The following is a 17401-nucleotide window of genomic DNA, read 5'->3' on the forward strand; positions in this document are numbered from 1 at the left end:
CCCACCGCATCAGAAGACAAATCCAAAAATAAAACCAGGCCTGAAAGTCAGTTTCTCCTCATCACCGGGGAGCTGTTGAAACGCCGTATGCCCTGAGGGACTGGAGTCTTCCTCAGTCTGTCTGAGGACTGAGACAACGGTCTGACACCGAGACAGCAGACATGACAGACAGGTTTATTTAGAAACAGTAGACGGTAGTTAGTTACTTACAGCGCAGAGAAGCAACAGGGCAAGATGAATAGAAAGACTTGGAGAGGTTTCTTGGGAGTTGCAGGCACAGGACCATCATGCTCTGTGGTCTACCTCCCACATGCAGTCACATGCTGCAGCAGACGCACACAGCGGACTCCTACTCTGACTCTGTTCTGTTTCTGTCCGACTATATGGTGAAATCATCGCAGACCGAGCACCATCATCAGCCCCTAATATCATATTATTAAACAGCTCTACATAGTGTGAATCTAGATTATATCCTCCTTTACAGTTTTCTGAAGCTAAAACACTGAACCCCATTCTCTGACACAACTACTCAGTTGCACAAACTCATTTATCAAATCAGTCACTCTTTTGGTACAACCTTAAGCTGATTTTCATACTTAGACACAATTCTCAAAATAAAGACAGTAGAATTTCAAGGGGAGCCTCATATTAAGATCCTTTATCGTCAGTATATAGTACATGCAGCACACACTGAAATTCAGCCTCTGCTTTTAACCCACCTCTAGAACATGCAGGAACACACCACACACTGCAAACTAGGAGCAGTGGGTTTGCCATGGCAGGCGCCTGGGGAGGTTAAGTATCTTGCTCAAGGGCACATCAGCCAACAACTTTTTCTGCCAGTCCGTGGAATCAAACTTACAACCCTTTGGTCACAAGCCGATTCTCCAGCCCTCTGGGCCATGGCTACCCCCCCATACTTTATACAGTTTCCCTTGGCAAAGCACATTTGTTCAGCACAAAAAGGCAGCCAGACCACCATCCTGCTGTTATGATGCTGGACAAGACAAGTAAAACAAAAACAAAAACAAGAAAACCACTAGGAAAGCGCAGACCTCCACCAAGACAGATATGTGTGTGCCGCCACCCCCCCGATCGCCACCAAAATTTAATAATTTCTTCCTTGTGCCCATATCAACATTTCCTGAAAATTTCATGAAAATCTGTCCATAACTTTTTGAGTTAGCTTGCTAACAAACAAACACGTACGCAAACATGCACGCAAACACACAAAGCAAAGTGATCCCAATACCTTCTGGCGGAGGTAAAAAGACACAGTTTTCACACCTGTAACACACTTTTTGCACAACTCTACACACATTCTCACTCTTTAAAACACATTTCTCACTGTGATGCACATGAGCTACAAAATGGTGAAAACAGGAGTCAAACGTTAAACACAAATACAGCACAGTTGTCAACACGTAGACACAACCACTCAAACCTGAACACACTTAGTTCAAATGATGTGATCAAACCAACTACACATGATACAAGCCAGTTCAGAGAGCCAACAACAGATGGAAACAACCACAGAGGCAGAGGGTTCTGTCTATGTTGTGGTTTGGGACAATGTCCAGATTCAGGAGCGGTTCAATATCAACCAGAGTTTCATACGGTTTTTCTCAGTTGCTAAAACACTAAAGCCCATTCTCTGAACCAAATTCTCATTGGCCTAAATATACAGGGTGTCCCATAAGTCTCCATACATAGGAAAAATAAACGTTTCTTGACATAAACCATTTTTATTTATATAATATGTTCTATATGACTGCCATTTTGTTGGGAACACATTTCAATGCGTGTCCTCCACTGCTGAAGAACTATAAAGAAGAAATATAAAGAAATACATGTTAGAACCATATATGTATGGAATATAGTATGTCTCCTATGTATGGAGACTTATGGGACACCCTGTAGTTTTTGAATCAGTCTTTTGGCACAACCTTAAGCTGATTCTCATACTTTCACACCTGTAGCACACTTTTTGCACAACTCTACACACATTCTCACTGTGGTGCACATGACCTGCAAAATGGTGAACACAGGAGGCAAACATTAAACACAGATACAGCACAGTTGTCAACAAGTAGACACAACCACTCAAAACTGAACACACTTAGTTCAAATGATGTGATCAAACCAACTACACATGATATAAGCCAGTTCAGAGAGCACCACACACCAACAAGATGGAATGGATGGATGGAAACAACCTGAGAGGCAGAGGATTTTAAATTAGCAATTCAAATTAGAAAAGGGTGAGTGTTTCACCTTACTGACATGTTTCATCTAGATCACCTGTGCTAACTTTGACGCAAAGATGAATTGCTATTCTAATATAAGAAAATGACAAAATGAACATAATCAATCTACTACGAGGCAGAGGATTCTGTCTATGTTGTGGTTTGGGACAATGCCCAGATACAGGAGTGGTTCATTATCAATCAGAGTTTCATAAATGTTTGCCTTCCTCCACACAGCCTTTTCCTGAACCCAGTAAGAGAATGTTTCTGTGCACGGCAGTGGAAGGTCTATGACTGAACCCATATAGCAGGGAAAATCTGTTTGAAGCAATGGAGATGGTCTGTGGTGACGTAAGTGTGGAGTGTCGTTAAGGCTGGATCTGACACCAGAGGGTTTTTACCCCATGGCTTAGAAAGGGACAATATTGGCTGTGATATGGATGAAGTCCTCAAAAACATGATGCTGAGGCAGAAGGAATCTGTCATCAGTTTGATTTGAAGATGTATAAGTTTTTTGAGTGTTTTATAGTAATGTGCTTTTCTTTTACAGTTTTCTTCGGTTTTTTAAGAAATGCTAAATACATTTACAATTACAATATGTAGTAAACATTATGTTGTGCATGTGCTGGATGCAGTCTTTTCCATTTGGCTGTGTAGTGTGTAGTGACTGCTCTGTAGTGTTTACATGTTGCCTGGTTGTGTGTGTGACCTGAAAGCAGTGTTTACTTTTGAGTGCAAGTAAAACGGTTTTGAGGCAACTGTTTGCTTTTGCAAGAAGAGAGATGGATTTTATGAATGTAGTTTGAATTCTGGGTTTTGTGTTTAGTTTTGAGAAAAGGGGTGCAGCTTTGGAAAAATGTGTCAATTGTGAAAAGCTGTAAATCAACAGACCTGTGCTATGATCTCACACCCTTGTTGTAACCCTGCATTTATGTTAAATATCTTATATCTTATTTATTTATCCATAGCTACCCCTGTGAATGTTTGTTTAAATGTGCTTCAGCTCATTAGCATCAGATAAAGATAAAGTGTACCGGCTTAAAAGTGCAGCGGCCCCTTAGTATCGTTGCACCAACCAGCAGCTCTCCCCTCCTGGCTCCATCTCTCTGCAGGACTTACTTTTCAGCTTTATTCCTGCAGGTTAATGTTGTATTTTTATGTCATTATCAGACTTGGAGAAAAATGTTACAGAAAAACACAAGGTCTTCATCAATGGAGATGAGGATAAAACCCAAGAAAATATTGCCATTTTTTAGTACAGTTGTTATTTCACATCAAAGTAGTAACATAATGCTTTCGTACAGACACAATTTGTCTCAGACCCCTGGTGCTTCTGGGTGAATCAGCCGGCGTTCACACCAATTGTCTCCATTGTCTTCCTCTACTTGTCTTCGTAACCTAGAACATGACACACCCACTGATGATGTCACAGTTCACAAAGGAGAATCATTTGTTTTTGGTTTCAGCTGAGAACCGACTTTTCAGGTTCCGAACCATTTTTTTCTGGTGTGAAAGCCCTAACAGAGTCCACCAGGCACTGAGAAACTCCCCCTTATCTAAGCAGAGTACATCCTGCAAATAAGAATAACAGCTGCACACTGTGGTTTTACATTGTCTTGTTGAAATATTCATGGGATTCTTCTTGAAGCCAGCAAATGTTCTTCCAAAATCTCAATGCAGTTTTCAGCATTAATGGTGCATCACAGGACACCTTTTCTTGAATGTGTTGCAGCCTGCATATCAGGTATGGATCTACAAATCAAATGAAGCTGCCCAGAAAAAAACTAAATATGCTGTTTTCATACTCCTTATAATGAAACTCATGAAGACACATAAACACTTCATGTCTCCATGGATTACTTACTTATCAAGACCTGGTAAGGAACCTTAAACTATTGACCCTCTACACACAGTAATCCTCACAGAAATGTGTTTGTGAGGATATATCAGCTTCTGAAGACTTCAGAGGACTGTACAGCACCTCTTTATATGGTGTGGTCCATGGCCAAGTTGTAAAATGGCACCAAACATGAAGGTTAAGTCCTTGGTTTGATCCAGGTGACCTTTGATGCATGTCATTGTCATCAACTGGAAAACAGACCAGTTCTCAGAGTTGATGCCAATGCCACTCATGGCACTGAAATGTAAAAAATCCCCTGTGGCCAAAACAACATTATCTCACAGTTCTCAATGATACAAGATACACCTGCAAAATTGATACCTACAACCGTTATCAGTTTTTATAACACAAAGGTGTCTAAACACCACCAAAATAGATAGTAAAATCTGTAGTTTGTGACATCACCACATTGTACAGGTTGAGCTGTGACTGGATTAAGCACCTGTACATACACACAGCAGACCTGCTCTATATGCCATATTTTCCTTTCTTTTTTTCGAGCACTTTATTCTGTTGCTGCATTGACCATTGAATTTCCCCATTGCGGGATCAATAATCAATAATCTAATCCAGTGGTTCTTAACCTTGTTGGCGGTACTGAACCCCACCAGTTTCATATGTGCATTCACCGAACCCTTCTTTATTAAAAAATATAATTTTATTTTTTTCAAATTCAAGACACAGGTATATGTTTTACTGGTGCACAAAATGAACTGTGCATTAACATCACTGTGTTCAAAGAACAAAACCAATACAGTACATGAACTCACAACAAATTCCATACCTTTTCACAAAGACATGACCTTTTGTAATACTACCACACTGAAATGGTTTTAATTTTTAACCTTATGTATTCCAATAATGAACTTATTGTATTTATGCTATTTATCATTTTAACATTTTAACACACACCCATCACCTAATTTCCATCAGGCTACAATAATAATGAATATTTACTGCAAATCAGTGTGACTTCTGCTGTTGCCTTTGACAGACCAGTTCAGAAATGCGTGGCTTCACCTTGGCAAGTGCCACTCTCTTTCTCCATCCGCGACGGTGCGTCGGTTGTCACATGATTGTAACTGACCAGTGCGGTGACTGAAAATGTAAACAAACGCCACACATGGCTGCCTCCGTGGTTAACAGGAAGTAGCAAAAGTCATAACAACGATGTGGAAAATAATTCATCGTCAGACGAGTCGAAGAGATTATAAACACTTCCGGATGTGTTGTAGTGTTATAAGAAACAACAATACACCGCGTATATTGGATGTCAATCAGAGAAAGAGTCTCCGAAGCCGTTTGTTTACATACACAGACCTAGCCCGACACACACACCCGACTAATGAGTCGAGTGTGTGTCTTGACCTCCGCCGAACCCCTGAGACTGACTCACCGAACCCCTAGGGTTCGATCGAACCCAGGTTAAGAACCACTGATCTAATCTAATCTAATCTAATCTAATCTAATCTAATCTAATCTAATCTAATCTAATCTAATCTAATCTTTACTGTAAAATAACTGCTGAACCTCTAATAGTCTAAAAATGTACATTACATTGTCAGGTAAAGTGGAGTTTATCTGTTTTTTTTTCCCCCAAAAAGCGCACAGGGGAGTGATTTTCAGATCACAATGGATAATCAAGGAGTTGAGGAGGTGTAAATCCATGAGAAGAGACAATGAAACTGCTGATTTACAGAATAAAATTGTGAACAAATCTATGGATCTTTACATAGGCCTGTAGTTTATTCTGTCAGTGAGAAAATATTCATGAACCTCAGCAGTGACCAAGACAAACCAATGGTTTTTAAGACGACTGCCAGTAGAGGGCCCAAAAAAAAAAAAAATTAAAAAAAATCCATACTTCATGTGCTATGGAAATTATTGTAAATAGTTGCAAACTCTAAAACTGCACATGAACGCCCCCTCACGTTGTATTTTCCACTGGAGAACTGCTAAAAAATTTTGATACGAGCTGCCAAGATGAAAATAACCTTTGAACTTTTTAATATGGCGGAGAACAATAAGGGATTTATCAAACAATGCTTTTATTAATATTCTGTTGCTGTTAGCAGAAGATTTTGCACATCAGAATCAGAATACTTCCTTAATCCAAGGGGGAAAATTATTGGGTGTTACAGTCACTCCATTCAAGTATAATAAAAAGTAGCAGAAAAGAAATTACCAATACAACAGAAAGAAAAAAGATATACATATATAAAGCTCTAAATACACAAACATGTATATAGCTCTGCAGGAATGGATTTATAGCATATGCAATTTGAAAAAAAAAAAAGCTGAAGCAGATGAATTTACACATCCAAAACTGTTTTACCCAAGTAGCAGGTTACAATAAACTGTGTGTCAGCCATTAAACCATAATAAAAAACATTCAATCTTAGAATTTCTAAAGAAAAGTTAATTTTTTTGTATCCATTTGCTATTAGTGGTATTACATGATTCCTCTGGATTGGCCGCAGACTTCTGACAGATCCCTCTCCTATGTCACTGTACATCACATGACTTTGTTTCTGTGAACTGTGAGTTTGCTGTGAGTAACTCATTCATCCACCGCTCAGAGTAGTAGTGACAATAACCCTGCACTCATTCTTGTCCATGTGATGCTCTGTTCCTGCTATTCTATCTTACATCAGCCCACAAGACCAGAGTGCAGTCTTCCCCCTGGTCGTCTTCTGAGCGTGGCTTTCATCGTCTGGTGTCACAGGCAACGCTCGGTCCGGACCAGGTGACTCCGCTCAATGGGCAACTTTGTCTTTGCCGATTTCTAAGAAAGAAAGAAGATGCTGGAATTCCGCATAGAGTGATCACACCCCTGTAAAGATCCCTTCAGGAAAGAGAGTTGAGAGTTTGGGTTGCTGATTTGATTCACCTCAGCAGACAGATAATTTTCATAGCAGAAGGTTTTCGTGGTGGGACTTTCTAATTACTTTGGTCCTGTTAGTCTGGTTCACTTGCTTTTACTCATGGATGGAAGGATGTTAAAATTCTAATCTGCTCAGCTGTGTTGGGTCAAAGGGAAATGTATTAATAGATTAAATGAAATGTAATAAATCAACAGCACCTCCCCTGATTCCCCAAATTTACCTTGAAATTACCTTTTTTTTTTTTTTTTTTGCAACACCACACACTGTAATTAGGGATGGCATTTTCAGTTTTGCTGACATTGAAGACTGGTGATTTACCTATACGACGAATTCAAGGAAATTAAACATTTATGGTGCAAATGCTTCAGATGAATAAAGGTTATCACTTAAAATTACTTAAATGTGATGAGGTTTTAGAGTTTAACTCTATGTTGCTGGTTACAATCTGTTCACCATTTGATGTTAGTTAGTAGTTGATGAGTAACTTTCTCAAATTTTGAAACCTTATATCGTATTAACCTTATTTAACCTATGCATCTTGGCTGCAAGTTTAATTAGGGATTTTTGCAAGTTGGTTTAATCATTCCCTTCTGATCCCTTGACCTTTTTTGCTAAATCTGGCTGAACCTGCTTCCCAACTCCTCTATTTCCCAAAGATTGTCTGTCTTTAGGAACCCCCCCCCCCCCCCCCCCCCCCCCCACACACACACACACACACACACACATGCAAACTGTAATATTATGTGATTATCTGCTTATAAATAACAGTCTTTAAACCTAGAAAACACATACCACTATGAGGTTCATTTTATTGTCCGTTCCATGAAGGGCAAAAAGAAATAAACAAGATTCAACTGAAACTGGGTGGCTTATGCAACACTGAACATTCTTCACTTAAAATTCAGCCTGGGATTTTGGGGTTTCTGATCTGTCTGACCTCTCTACACCTTAAATCTGTGGAGTTGACTCACCCTGTTAAAACAAATTATCCTCAGTGATTTACATGTCACCTCTTAAGAAAATGTGGCAAAAAAAAAACATCAGTACCAAATGATGTCACAAATTACTGAAAAAGAGAGTAGTAATAATATAATAAAACTTGATCTAATGATGAAAGTAAATTTTACTGCCACACTTTAGTCTATTACACATAATTACATTGCAATATAGAAGTAATAAAGAGCCAAAGTCCCACTGCTTCAAAACAAATAATTTGTTGAGCCAAGGAACGAATTAATAGTCGGTGCTTCACTGGGACCAAAACTATGAGAGGCCCCTTAGACAGTAAATCATGCTTGGTTTCAATATTCTGAAAAATAAATTTGACAGTTTCCGGTTACAAGCAGCAACTTTCACTTCTGTTGGACCAGACGAACCCCAAATGAAAGTATAACCTTACAAAATGTTCCAAGTTCTCCATTATGCAATGAGTGGATACGACTTTATGACTTTATTATTATTATGATACCACCTGTTTATATTCTCGTAATATTATGTCTTTATTCTCGAAATATTACGACTTTAATCTCATGAAAGTACGACATTATTTTCATTAAATATTGAGTTTTTTAAACTATGACTTTATTGTCATTATATTATATTATTCTCGAAATATTACGGCTTTATTCTCATAGTGACAAACGTTTTTATGTTCTTGTCTGCCAGAAGAAGGGATGTATTTGGCCATCTCTTCATCTGTCATAATATTTAAGAAAGCTCTGTCAATCTGCAATTACAAACAAACAAACAAACAAACAAACAAACTTATTGACCTAAACCCCCCTCCAATCAGCAAAGGCACTGATAACAAGAGGCTGGTGGTCCGCCAGTGGTCCACTGGAGGCCAAGCCGGTGATCTGCAGGTATTTTTGCTCATTGGCTCTCCAGCGGTCCACCGCTATTTTGTCACATATGGTATTTCCTAGATAGCAGCACATTGAAAAACTAACAAATCTAACAAAAATGTACATGTTTTAACATGATTAACAAATGCTACTGGGTTAGATAGTGTTTTAACTCATAGCCTATGTTTAGAATTTAATTTGGCCATCCATCATTAAACTGTGCATAGACATCTACCAAAAAGTTGGCCTACTGAAAAGTGGTGGTGGTGGTGGTGGTGTGTGCATGTGTGTGTGCATGTCTCTATGTGAAACAGATAAACAACCCCGTCCATTTTCATCCTGCTTATGTCTTCACCAACATTTCTGGAGATGAGAAAGGACTCCAGCTCCTGGTCCATGTCTAAACAAGATGAAACAGAATGAACTGAAGCAGGACAAACATAGCTCTAAAAAGGTTGAGATGAGAAACTCAGTGCTACAACTGTTAACATCACAGGTGCTGGATGCCTGTGGTAGCCTATGATACATTTTAAATTTACCAAGTTAACCAACAGGGAATCGTTTTGAGGCAATTTAACTGTAGAGAAGATTATATTTGCTCAAAGGGAACAGCTACATCACAATCTTATCATGCTTCTTAGCACTGCTGCTGTTATTAAGAACCGCTAGCTTAATCGAAACATGAGAAAGCTGTGCAACACGGCCTACCAGCACAGAAGCTATGGGAGTTTTACCAGGAATTTACAAACTTGTCACATCTGCAGCTATTGTACCCCACTGATACCACAGGTAACCTGGAACTGTAATATTAACAAAACTAATTTAACAGTATGTATAATAAACACAATTGACTACATTTCCCATCGTCCTTAGAGGTTGGCTTGTTGCACCATGTTTTGCTGGTGGCTAGTAGTGTTAGTTGTGTTCAGTGTTAGCTGTGTGTGTTCGCTGCGGTTGCTGTGTGTAAATAAAGTGCTATTGCTGAGCCAATCAGGAAGAGAGAATTTAGTTTTATTTCCATCTAAATCAAACCCACTTCCATTTCAATCAAACTCACACACAAACAACTCTAGTCATTCACACATCCTATCATTCTGTAGTATGATGTGATATAATGTGGTATGACGATAATAGTAAATAAAAGAGAGTATGATTGTGCATTTATAAGAGTATATTAGCTAGTGTGTGAAAGTATAATAGTGTGTGTGTGTGTGTGTGTGTGTGTGTGTGAGAGTATAGGAGTGTGTGATAGAGCATGATTGTGCATGTATGAGAGTATGATGTTACATGTGAAAACAAGTATGATTTACTGCCTAAAGGGCCTCTCGTGACAAACACAAAATGTAGATGTACATAAAGTAGATGTGTTCGATGCACAGACAAGTGCAGGATGGACGAAAAACAGAGCAAAAAAGACTGTTGTATAGAATCTATAATCAATATTCCAAAGGTAAGCAGTACAAAAGACGAAACAGCCTGAAACCAGTCAGTCATTCTGATACAGAAATAAAAGTTCTTTGTTACCTACAGGGACACGTCCTCAACGCCCTGACAAAGACTCTGTGTAGGCGAAAGACCTTTAGTACCTACAATGATGGAATCCCAGTAGGTAAGAGAGGACTTTATTTTAGTCAGTGCCTCTGACTTGTTTCTGACAGTTGTATATTTGCACAACTTACTTAGTGAATGTTGCTCTTTCAGTTTTTTGTTCATGAATTATGCCGTCATTAACACGTATGATGTTTGACAGTTTAAAGGATAATTATACAAGTCAAAAAAGGTGCAGATTGTGGTAAAACTGCTGAAATTGCATAAAAATAATGACACACCTGAAAGTAGTGACTACAGCATGACCTTGTATTGACATTGTCACTGACTTTCCTCACAATTTTTTTCTGAGTTGCTGAAAACATTTTAGCTACCTCAGCATTGTAGTTATTTGCTTCTTGTTACTTTTTCACCTGCTTCTTTAAGAACGATGTGACAGAGTTAACAGCTGTTTTGCCATTTGTGATGCTTATTACATGCAACCAGAGATGCCGTCCATTGAACTTTGTCACACAAAACCCTATTTTTCTTTTACTTTACCACAAGCTGAAACTTTCTTGGCTCATAAAATTGTTTTGTAAATTGATGACCATCAGTTGTGTCCATTGTAATCAAGGTTCAGTTTGAAATAAAATATTTTTGTGTAATAGAAAAACCATGTTATGTTTAAGTTTTTCAGGGGCCCGGTTGTTTGTTAGCATCAGCCACTTAGCCACCAGTACTAAGCTAATGACTGTCTCAAATGACTGCATCCATGATTACAGTCTCAACACTCATATTTCTGAGATAATACGGGCCATTTTTCTTGAAAATCCTTAAGTTCAATTCCCAAGTTCTTTACTTTCGCTTCTTTGCAGCAAACAATCTGTACAAGTGCCATTAGCTTAGAAATGAGGAATTAGCATTAGCTTAGGTAGCATCAACAAATGAGTGAGTTCCAGGACCAAATAGATTCCAACACTAAATGTCTGTGTAGGTTCTCATTTGTCATTGTTCTTCTTGGTAGTTCTTCTCGATTCAACTGGGCTGGTTTAGCTCTTTTTAAAACGTTTCATCTCTCATCGAAGAGACTGAACTGAACTGAAGAAGTCTTGGATGAGAGATGAAACGTTTTCAATAGAGCTAAAATAGTCCAGTTGAACCGAGAAGAACCACCAAGAATTCCAACAGTAACTTCACAAATGCACATAAAATATGTGCAACAACACAACATAACAAAAGTTTTGCAAGTTGCCATTTGTGCAGGAAAAGCACAAATGAGAGTTACATTACCAATATTTTAATCATGGTAACTGGTAATCTGTAACCTGTATCCTTCCGAGACCTAGGAAAGTACAAGTTTCTGCTTTTTTGCATTAAAAAAGTGTCATAAGTGAAAACAGCATGACGCCGCAATTTTCAGATACATTTTGATTTATTTTCTTACAAATGTTCGTTGTAGTGAACATTTAAAAAAACAGAAATGCTGCACTTTCTGAAAGCGGACAAAAAAACTTTAACTGGATGAATGGGTAACCACTTTCACAATTTTACAATGCGATTTTTTCTTTTTGCCCTTCTTTTTGCATTGGGATTGGATGTTGACTTTACAGATTTTTATTTTTTTTTTGTTTAATTTTCTTTCATTTATTGTCCAAGTCATTATTTCCATTATAATTTCCATTAAAATGTATTTGCATATATTGTTTCTTTTGTGATAGTTCCATCCCAGTTTATCTATGATTTGTTCATTACTGTTTGGTTTATTAGTTGTTGCACTTATTGTTCTAATATCTAATAAATAACAATTATTATATTATTATTATAGTATATTAAACAACTGAAAACAATGCAACCTGTGCTACTATTACCACAAAGTCACTACATTTTGTTGATAAACTGTCATGAAGCAGAAGAACCATTGTTGTAGAGGGAGGGTGGAGGTTTGACTGTGGGACTGAGTGGAAAAGCTTTCTGTTAGCTGTTATTAGTGCAGATTGTGCCACTCCCTCCCCTCAGCAGCTCCTCCAGACCCAAACTGCTCAGCAACTTCTCCCTCCTTTGCTGAGGAGCACAGGGGAAGAGAAGAATCACCTCAGCCTCTCCTCTTCTATAGTTCCATCACTGTGCTCCAATAACACCAAGAAAAACAGAGCAAACAAGAGAAACAGGCCCAGTATCTGCAGCACCTCTACCTTTTTTTTTGAACAGGAAATACATTTTTTTCACTGTTAAAGCGAGTTGTTGGATGTTAATTTTGCATCACAAACTTTATATTCAACATCCTCATCTTTATCATTTCATCATCATCATCATTACTGACTTCATATAAAAACATCTCTAAAGGTAAGTGTTTTCACTTTGCAGTTGTATTTAATTTTTTACTTCTTCATCTCCTTTGTGTGCAGAGTGGATTTACCGCCATTGCATTACACTAGTGGGCTTTGTTTTAGGGGGTTAAGTCCTAATGCTGCCGTACAATGCCAAACTCATGCTCAGCTTTGTAAAAATCCCTCTCATTCCACTGAATATAATGTGATTTACTTAAAATACCCCATCCACTCTGCCTTCGACACTGTTTTTTTTTTTTTTTTTTAATTATGTGATGTATTTTCTCATACAAAGCAAACACCTGACACACTGGTGCTTTCAGGTATAGTCATTCTTTATCTGTTATTTTCTTTATGCACTTGTTGAAAGTCGTTTTTCTTTAACTGTGATGGCTGTGAATGAGGGTGAAAATCTAAAGAAAGCAGATAGTCTTGGCCATCACACACAGCCCACAGGCAGGATGTCAAACAAAACCAGTCATTCTTCTCTCTGATAAGACACATCACAAACATTGGATGAGGATATTAAGTGAAGCGTAATGGAAATAAATGAAGCTTCGGAAATGCATAGGAGTTTTAGAATTAGATGTGTGTTGTTTCCTATGTAAGAGTGGCTTTTTGTGCTTGTAAATAAGAAATGAAAAGGAGAAAATACAGAATGTTATGGACATTATGTGCATTATGCTATCTCATTATGTTATGATTATTATTGGCCTTATGTGCAAAATATCTTAAAAAAAACAACAAAAAACGTATTCCTACATAATCATGCATAATATTATACTCAAGACCACTCAAGCAGGACCATTACAACTCTACAAGCAAGTATTCATTGGTTTTTGGAGTTTAAACAAGACAAAATAAGTAAAAAATACAACTGTTTTCTCTTCACATCCTTTATTAAATAAGTTCTCATTGTTCCTTTTTGCCTTGAGAAAAGATTTCATTGCTCTAAATTGTTCTTAGCTCAGATCTTTGACCCATTCCTGCTCCTTGACAGGACTGTAGTGTTACTCTGCAAAGTGGAATTATTGTACAGAGCTCCAGCGTCACACATGAGTTCCTCTGGCCTTTCATGTGAGCTGTAATCCCATCGAATTCATGCCGCCTTTGTGTTGATGAGAACCACATGTCTGCTGCAAGATGACCTCATCCACTGACCTCTTATGCTTCATGTAGTTCATAGAACCATTATGATCCATTTCTCATTCATTCATTTTCTGAACCACTTATAATCCTTGATAGGGTTGTGGAGATGATAGAGCCTATCACTGCCCCCAGGGCAAAGGTGGGGTACACCCTGGACATGTTGACCATCATGGGGCTATGATCCATTTTGACCAGTGCTATGTTGATGTTGAATGTTTCGTTGATGTTATTCCAACGAAAAAAGAGCTGAGAAGAGGCGTCCTGTATAACAGACATCCTTGTTCCATTTAGCTGAACAAGGATGAGAGGAAAGTTCATGATGTAAAGAACAATGAGCTGTGTTCCTCTGGTACACCCACAAGAACTTTAAAAGATGTGACACCATGGTGGTCATAGGTAGAGGTTCTTCTTGTACACCCACAAGCACTTTTATAGACGTGAAGTCAAGAGGTCATAGTCATATTCTTAAGTACATAAGAAGAAAAAATATAATAAAAGTAAAACTGACTGTATGGTGCAGGTGACTTGGCGACTGAAGTCACTCTTGAACTGACTAAAATCATTTCCTCTGTGACTTAACTCTGCCTCCTTCTTCCCTCCAGTGATCGCACCATGTACCTAGAGAACAAAAGTAACTTGGAGATTGAGATGTCCCAGACGTCAGCTCCGGGTCATCAGGGTCGGAGCAGCCTCAGGACACCTGAGTCTGTCGCAGGGAACTTCGGCGAACTGCGTCTCCTGCAGGGCATCTCAGAGAGGAGGGATACTCAGAAGCTGCAGCAGTCTGCAGTCCTGCCCTCAGGACAGTGTGTCATCCAAACCGAGGGCTTTGTCCCTGTTCGACAGGAGGATGGGTATGTCTGCTCTAAGTGTTTCTGTTTCAGAGTGGGTCAGCTTCTGTGGAGGCTTTGGTTGGTCGAGTTAACCTGAATATGTGTCTCAATCTCTTAGTTCCTACTTCAGATCCTGAGTTTAGAGCTTGTATTTTCTAGCTCTCTGGACTTGTTTGGTTATTTATCTACACCTCCTCAAAGGGGGCGGAGCTTGAAGACAGTTTCATTCATTCTAATAATTATTTTTTTCTCCAGGATTCTTGTGTTATTTGTTTTATTTAGAGTCTCTAATAAGTTTAATAGTCTTTGTTGTATGAATCATTATCAAATCAATTAAGAATCCTTCATTGTTAATCTGCCTTTTGGACTTTGAGTGACAGGAAACATTACTTATTGAATCAATTTATGTTAATATATGTACTGTAAATGTGTTGTGTAACTCTGAGATATAATTATAAGTGAAATATATGTAAAATTATACTGAAAAAATGCTATCACAACTATATTAGACTTGCAAGAAAAATGTTTTATTCAGTAACCAGAAACTCTGAAATTCCAAATTTAGAGTGGATGGACAGGTAGTAAGTAAGTAAGTAAGTAAGTAAGTAAGTAAGTAAGTAAATAAGTAAATAAATAAATTAATAAATAAATGTGACCTCTACAGGACAAGTGCAAAAGGTACACCATAACAGTGGAAATAAAACAAACACACTAATTTCCTCATATAGAGTCTGGTTTCGACCAACTCGACATGTCAAGTGTCATGACATAACTTTTTTTATGATTTGGTGCAATATAAATAAAATTTGATTGATTGATTGATTGACATTTATACATTAGGCTGATGGACAGTAGCAAGAAGCTAAAATTATTAGGCTGCATTTAATATAATATCTCCTAGACAGCAGTAGCCCAGTGGGTAACTGCTAGCATTAGTTTGGTTTCACTCTTGCTCTTCTTCTGCTCCACTGTATTTGCAAGCTATGATTGCTTCTTGCTCCAAAAACAGCAATATGGTGATGTTCATCTTGCAATACTTCCAAATGGTAGGCTGGAAATTTGGTAATATTACACTGGGCTTGTCCACTTCCTTTAAAAGGTTAAAAGGCTAAATCCCTTTATTATCCCCATCCTAATACAAACAAACAGTAGCTAGCATTAGCATTACCATCAGCACTTAGTATTATCCCTACAGCATGCAAGGGAGCTGTCATACAGACCTGTCAATCAAAGCTTCAATTTGACCTGAAATGTTTTTAATGGATGAAAAATGTAAAGTTGGACCAACGGTGTGGTCAGAAGTCCTGGATAGCATTATCTGTTTATTATTTTTAGAGAGAAGTCCAATGTAAGTCTATGGGAGCCAGGACCTTTTGGATTCCACCCCAGTGGCTGTAAGTGGTATCACTACTTTCAGATACTTCTGCACTGGCTTCATTTTGGAGCTGAGGTCCTTGCCACTTGTTTTGTATCAATAGAAGACGACAGCATATAGCCACAACTATCCTGATAAAAGTGGTTTATAGGCTCCATTTTGAAATATTTTTTCCTGTTTCTTGGAACTGCATGACATTTGGAAAAAAAACTTACAAGAACAGTATTCATTTGTTGAGGTCTGCTTTCTCGTGCTGTGTTTGTGACGTAGCCTTGGCTGCAGCTTTGTTGTTCATGTGTGGTTTGAGACACATCAGCTGACATCAGGTGCCTGTTTACCACTGCATTTTTCCTTCTACACATGCTGTATCTAAGAGTATAGTGCATCCTTCATTGCGTACTGCATATTTGTGTTTGTAAGATAACTCCAGATTATGTGCTCATTTAAAGAAGGTATAAAAAAGATCCTCAGCATAGCCCACAGATGCAATGTTTTTCTTTAACTGTCATTAAGGAGTATTTAATTAGGAGGTGGTATACACTACAGGGCTGCTTTAGTTTAGAAAGAGATACATTTTCCCATCTGATTGGACTTTCAGGAATAAAGACATACCAAGAGTCTGAGGAATGTGTAGATCACGTTTCACATACTCTGTTGGGTAAATCTTATAGGATATGTACGAACATATGTGGACATCACAAGGATTTTGCTTGTGATTATGAATGTTCACACACAGACTTCAGAGTACGTGTGTGTGTGTGTGTCTCAGTCACTCAGAGGGGTGCTAATCTCAAGCCTGTGGTTGTGACGTTATTGGGATTAAACTCTTTTTTTCCTTTTGCTTCATGCACAAAGTCAGTGTTGCACATGATGAGTATACTACAGCTGATACTCATGAGATAGATCAGGTTAGGTATTTGACATTTTGTGTTACAGGAAATAATAAATATCTGCAGGTTGAACACAAAAACAACGTAACAACTGCTGTGACCGATAGAGAAGTTAATTTGGGAGGCTCAAGAACATTACTAGATTTACACATTCGATAATGGAGAATTGGCGGTTCACACTTCAGTTCCTCTGGATTATTATGAAGTGACTGAAGAAGTGCAGAATGTGTATGAATTTCTTTTATGCCCCTGTAGTTAGAAATAATGACTATGTATTTACAAGGTGAAAACAAGTCTTTGTTAACTTTCTATGTAACTGTATGTGGGTTTTTGAAGGGGTTATGGTGTATGGTAGTTCAGAGATTTAAAGATTAGAACTTATTTTTCCAATTAAACTTAGTGACTAAGAGGTTGAGATATCA

General features: G+C 38.2%; 1 protein-coding gene across 1 annotated transcript in view; it reads left to right on the forward strand.

Moving 5' to 3' along the window:
• Positions 1-12421: 12421 nt before the first annotated feature.
• The window catches only part of oca2 (oculocutaneous albinism II), a 75861-nt gene continuing 70881 nt past the window's right edge, over positions 12422-17401 (forward strand). The window contains exons 1-2 of the mRNA XM_030132948.1: positions 12422-12748; positions 14484-14735. Coding sequence (XP_029988808.1) covers positions 14494-14735 — 242 coding nt within the window. The 5' untranslated portion in view covers positions 12422-12748; positions 14484-14493. The remainder of the gene's footprint in view (positions 12749-14483; positions 14736-17401) is intronic.

This window comes from Sphaeramia orbicularis, chromosome 4 (assembly GCF_902148855.1).
Source record: "Sphaeramia orbicularis chromosome 4, fSphaOr1.1, whole genome shotgun sequence".
NCBI classification, from domain to species: domain Eukaryota; kingdom Metazoa; phylum Chordata; class Actinopteri; order Kurtiformes; family Apogonidae; genus Sphaeramia; species Sphaeramia orbicularis.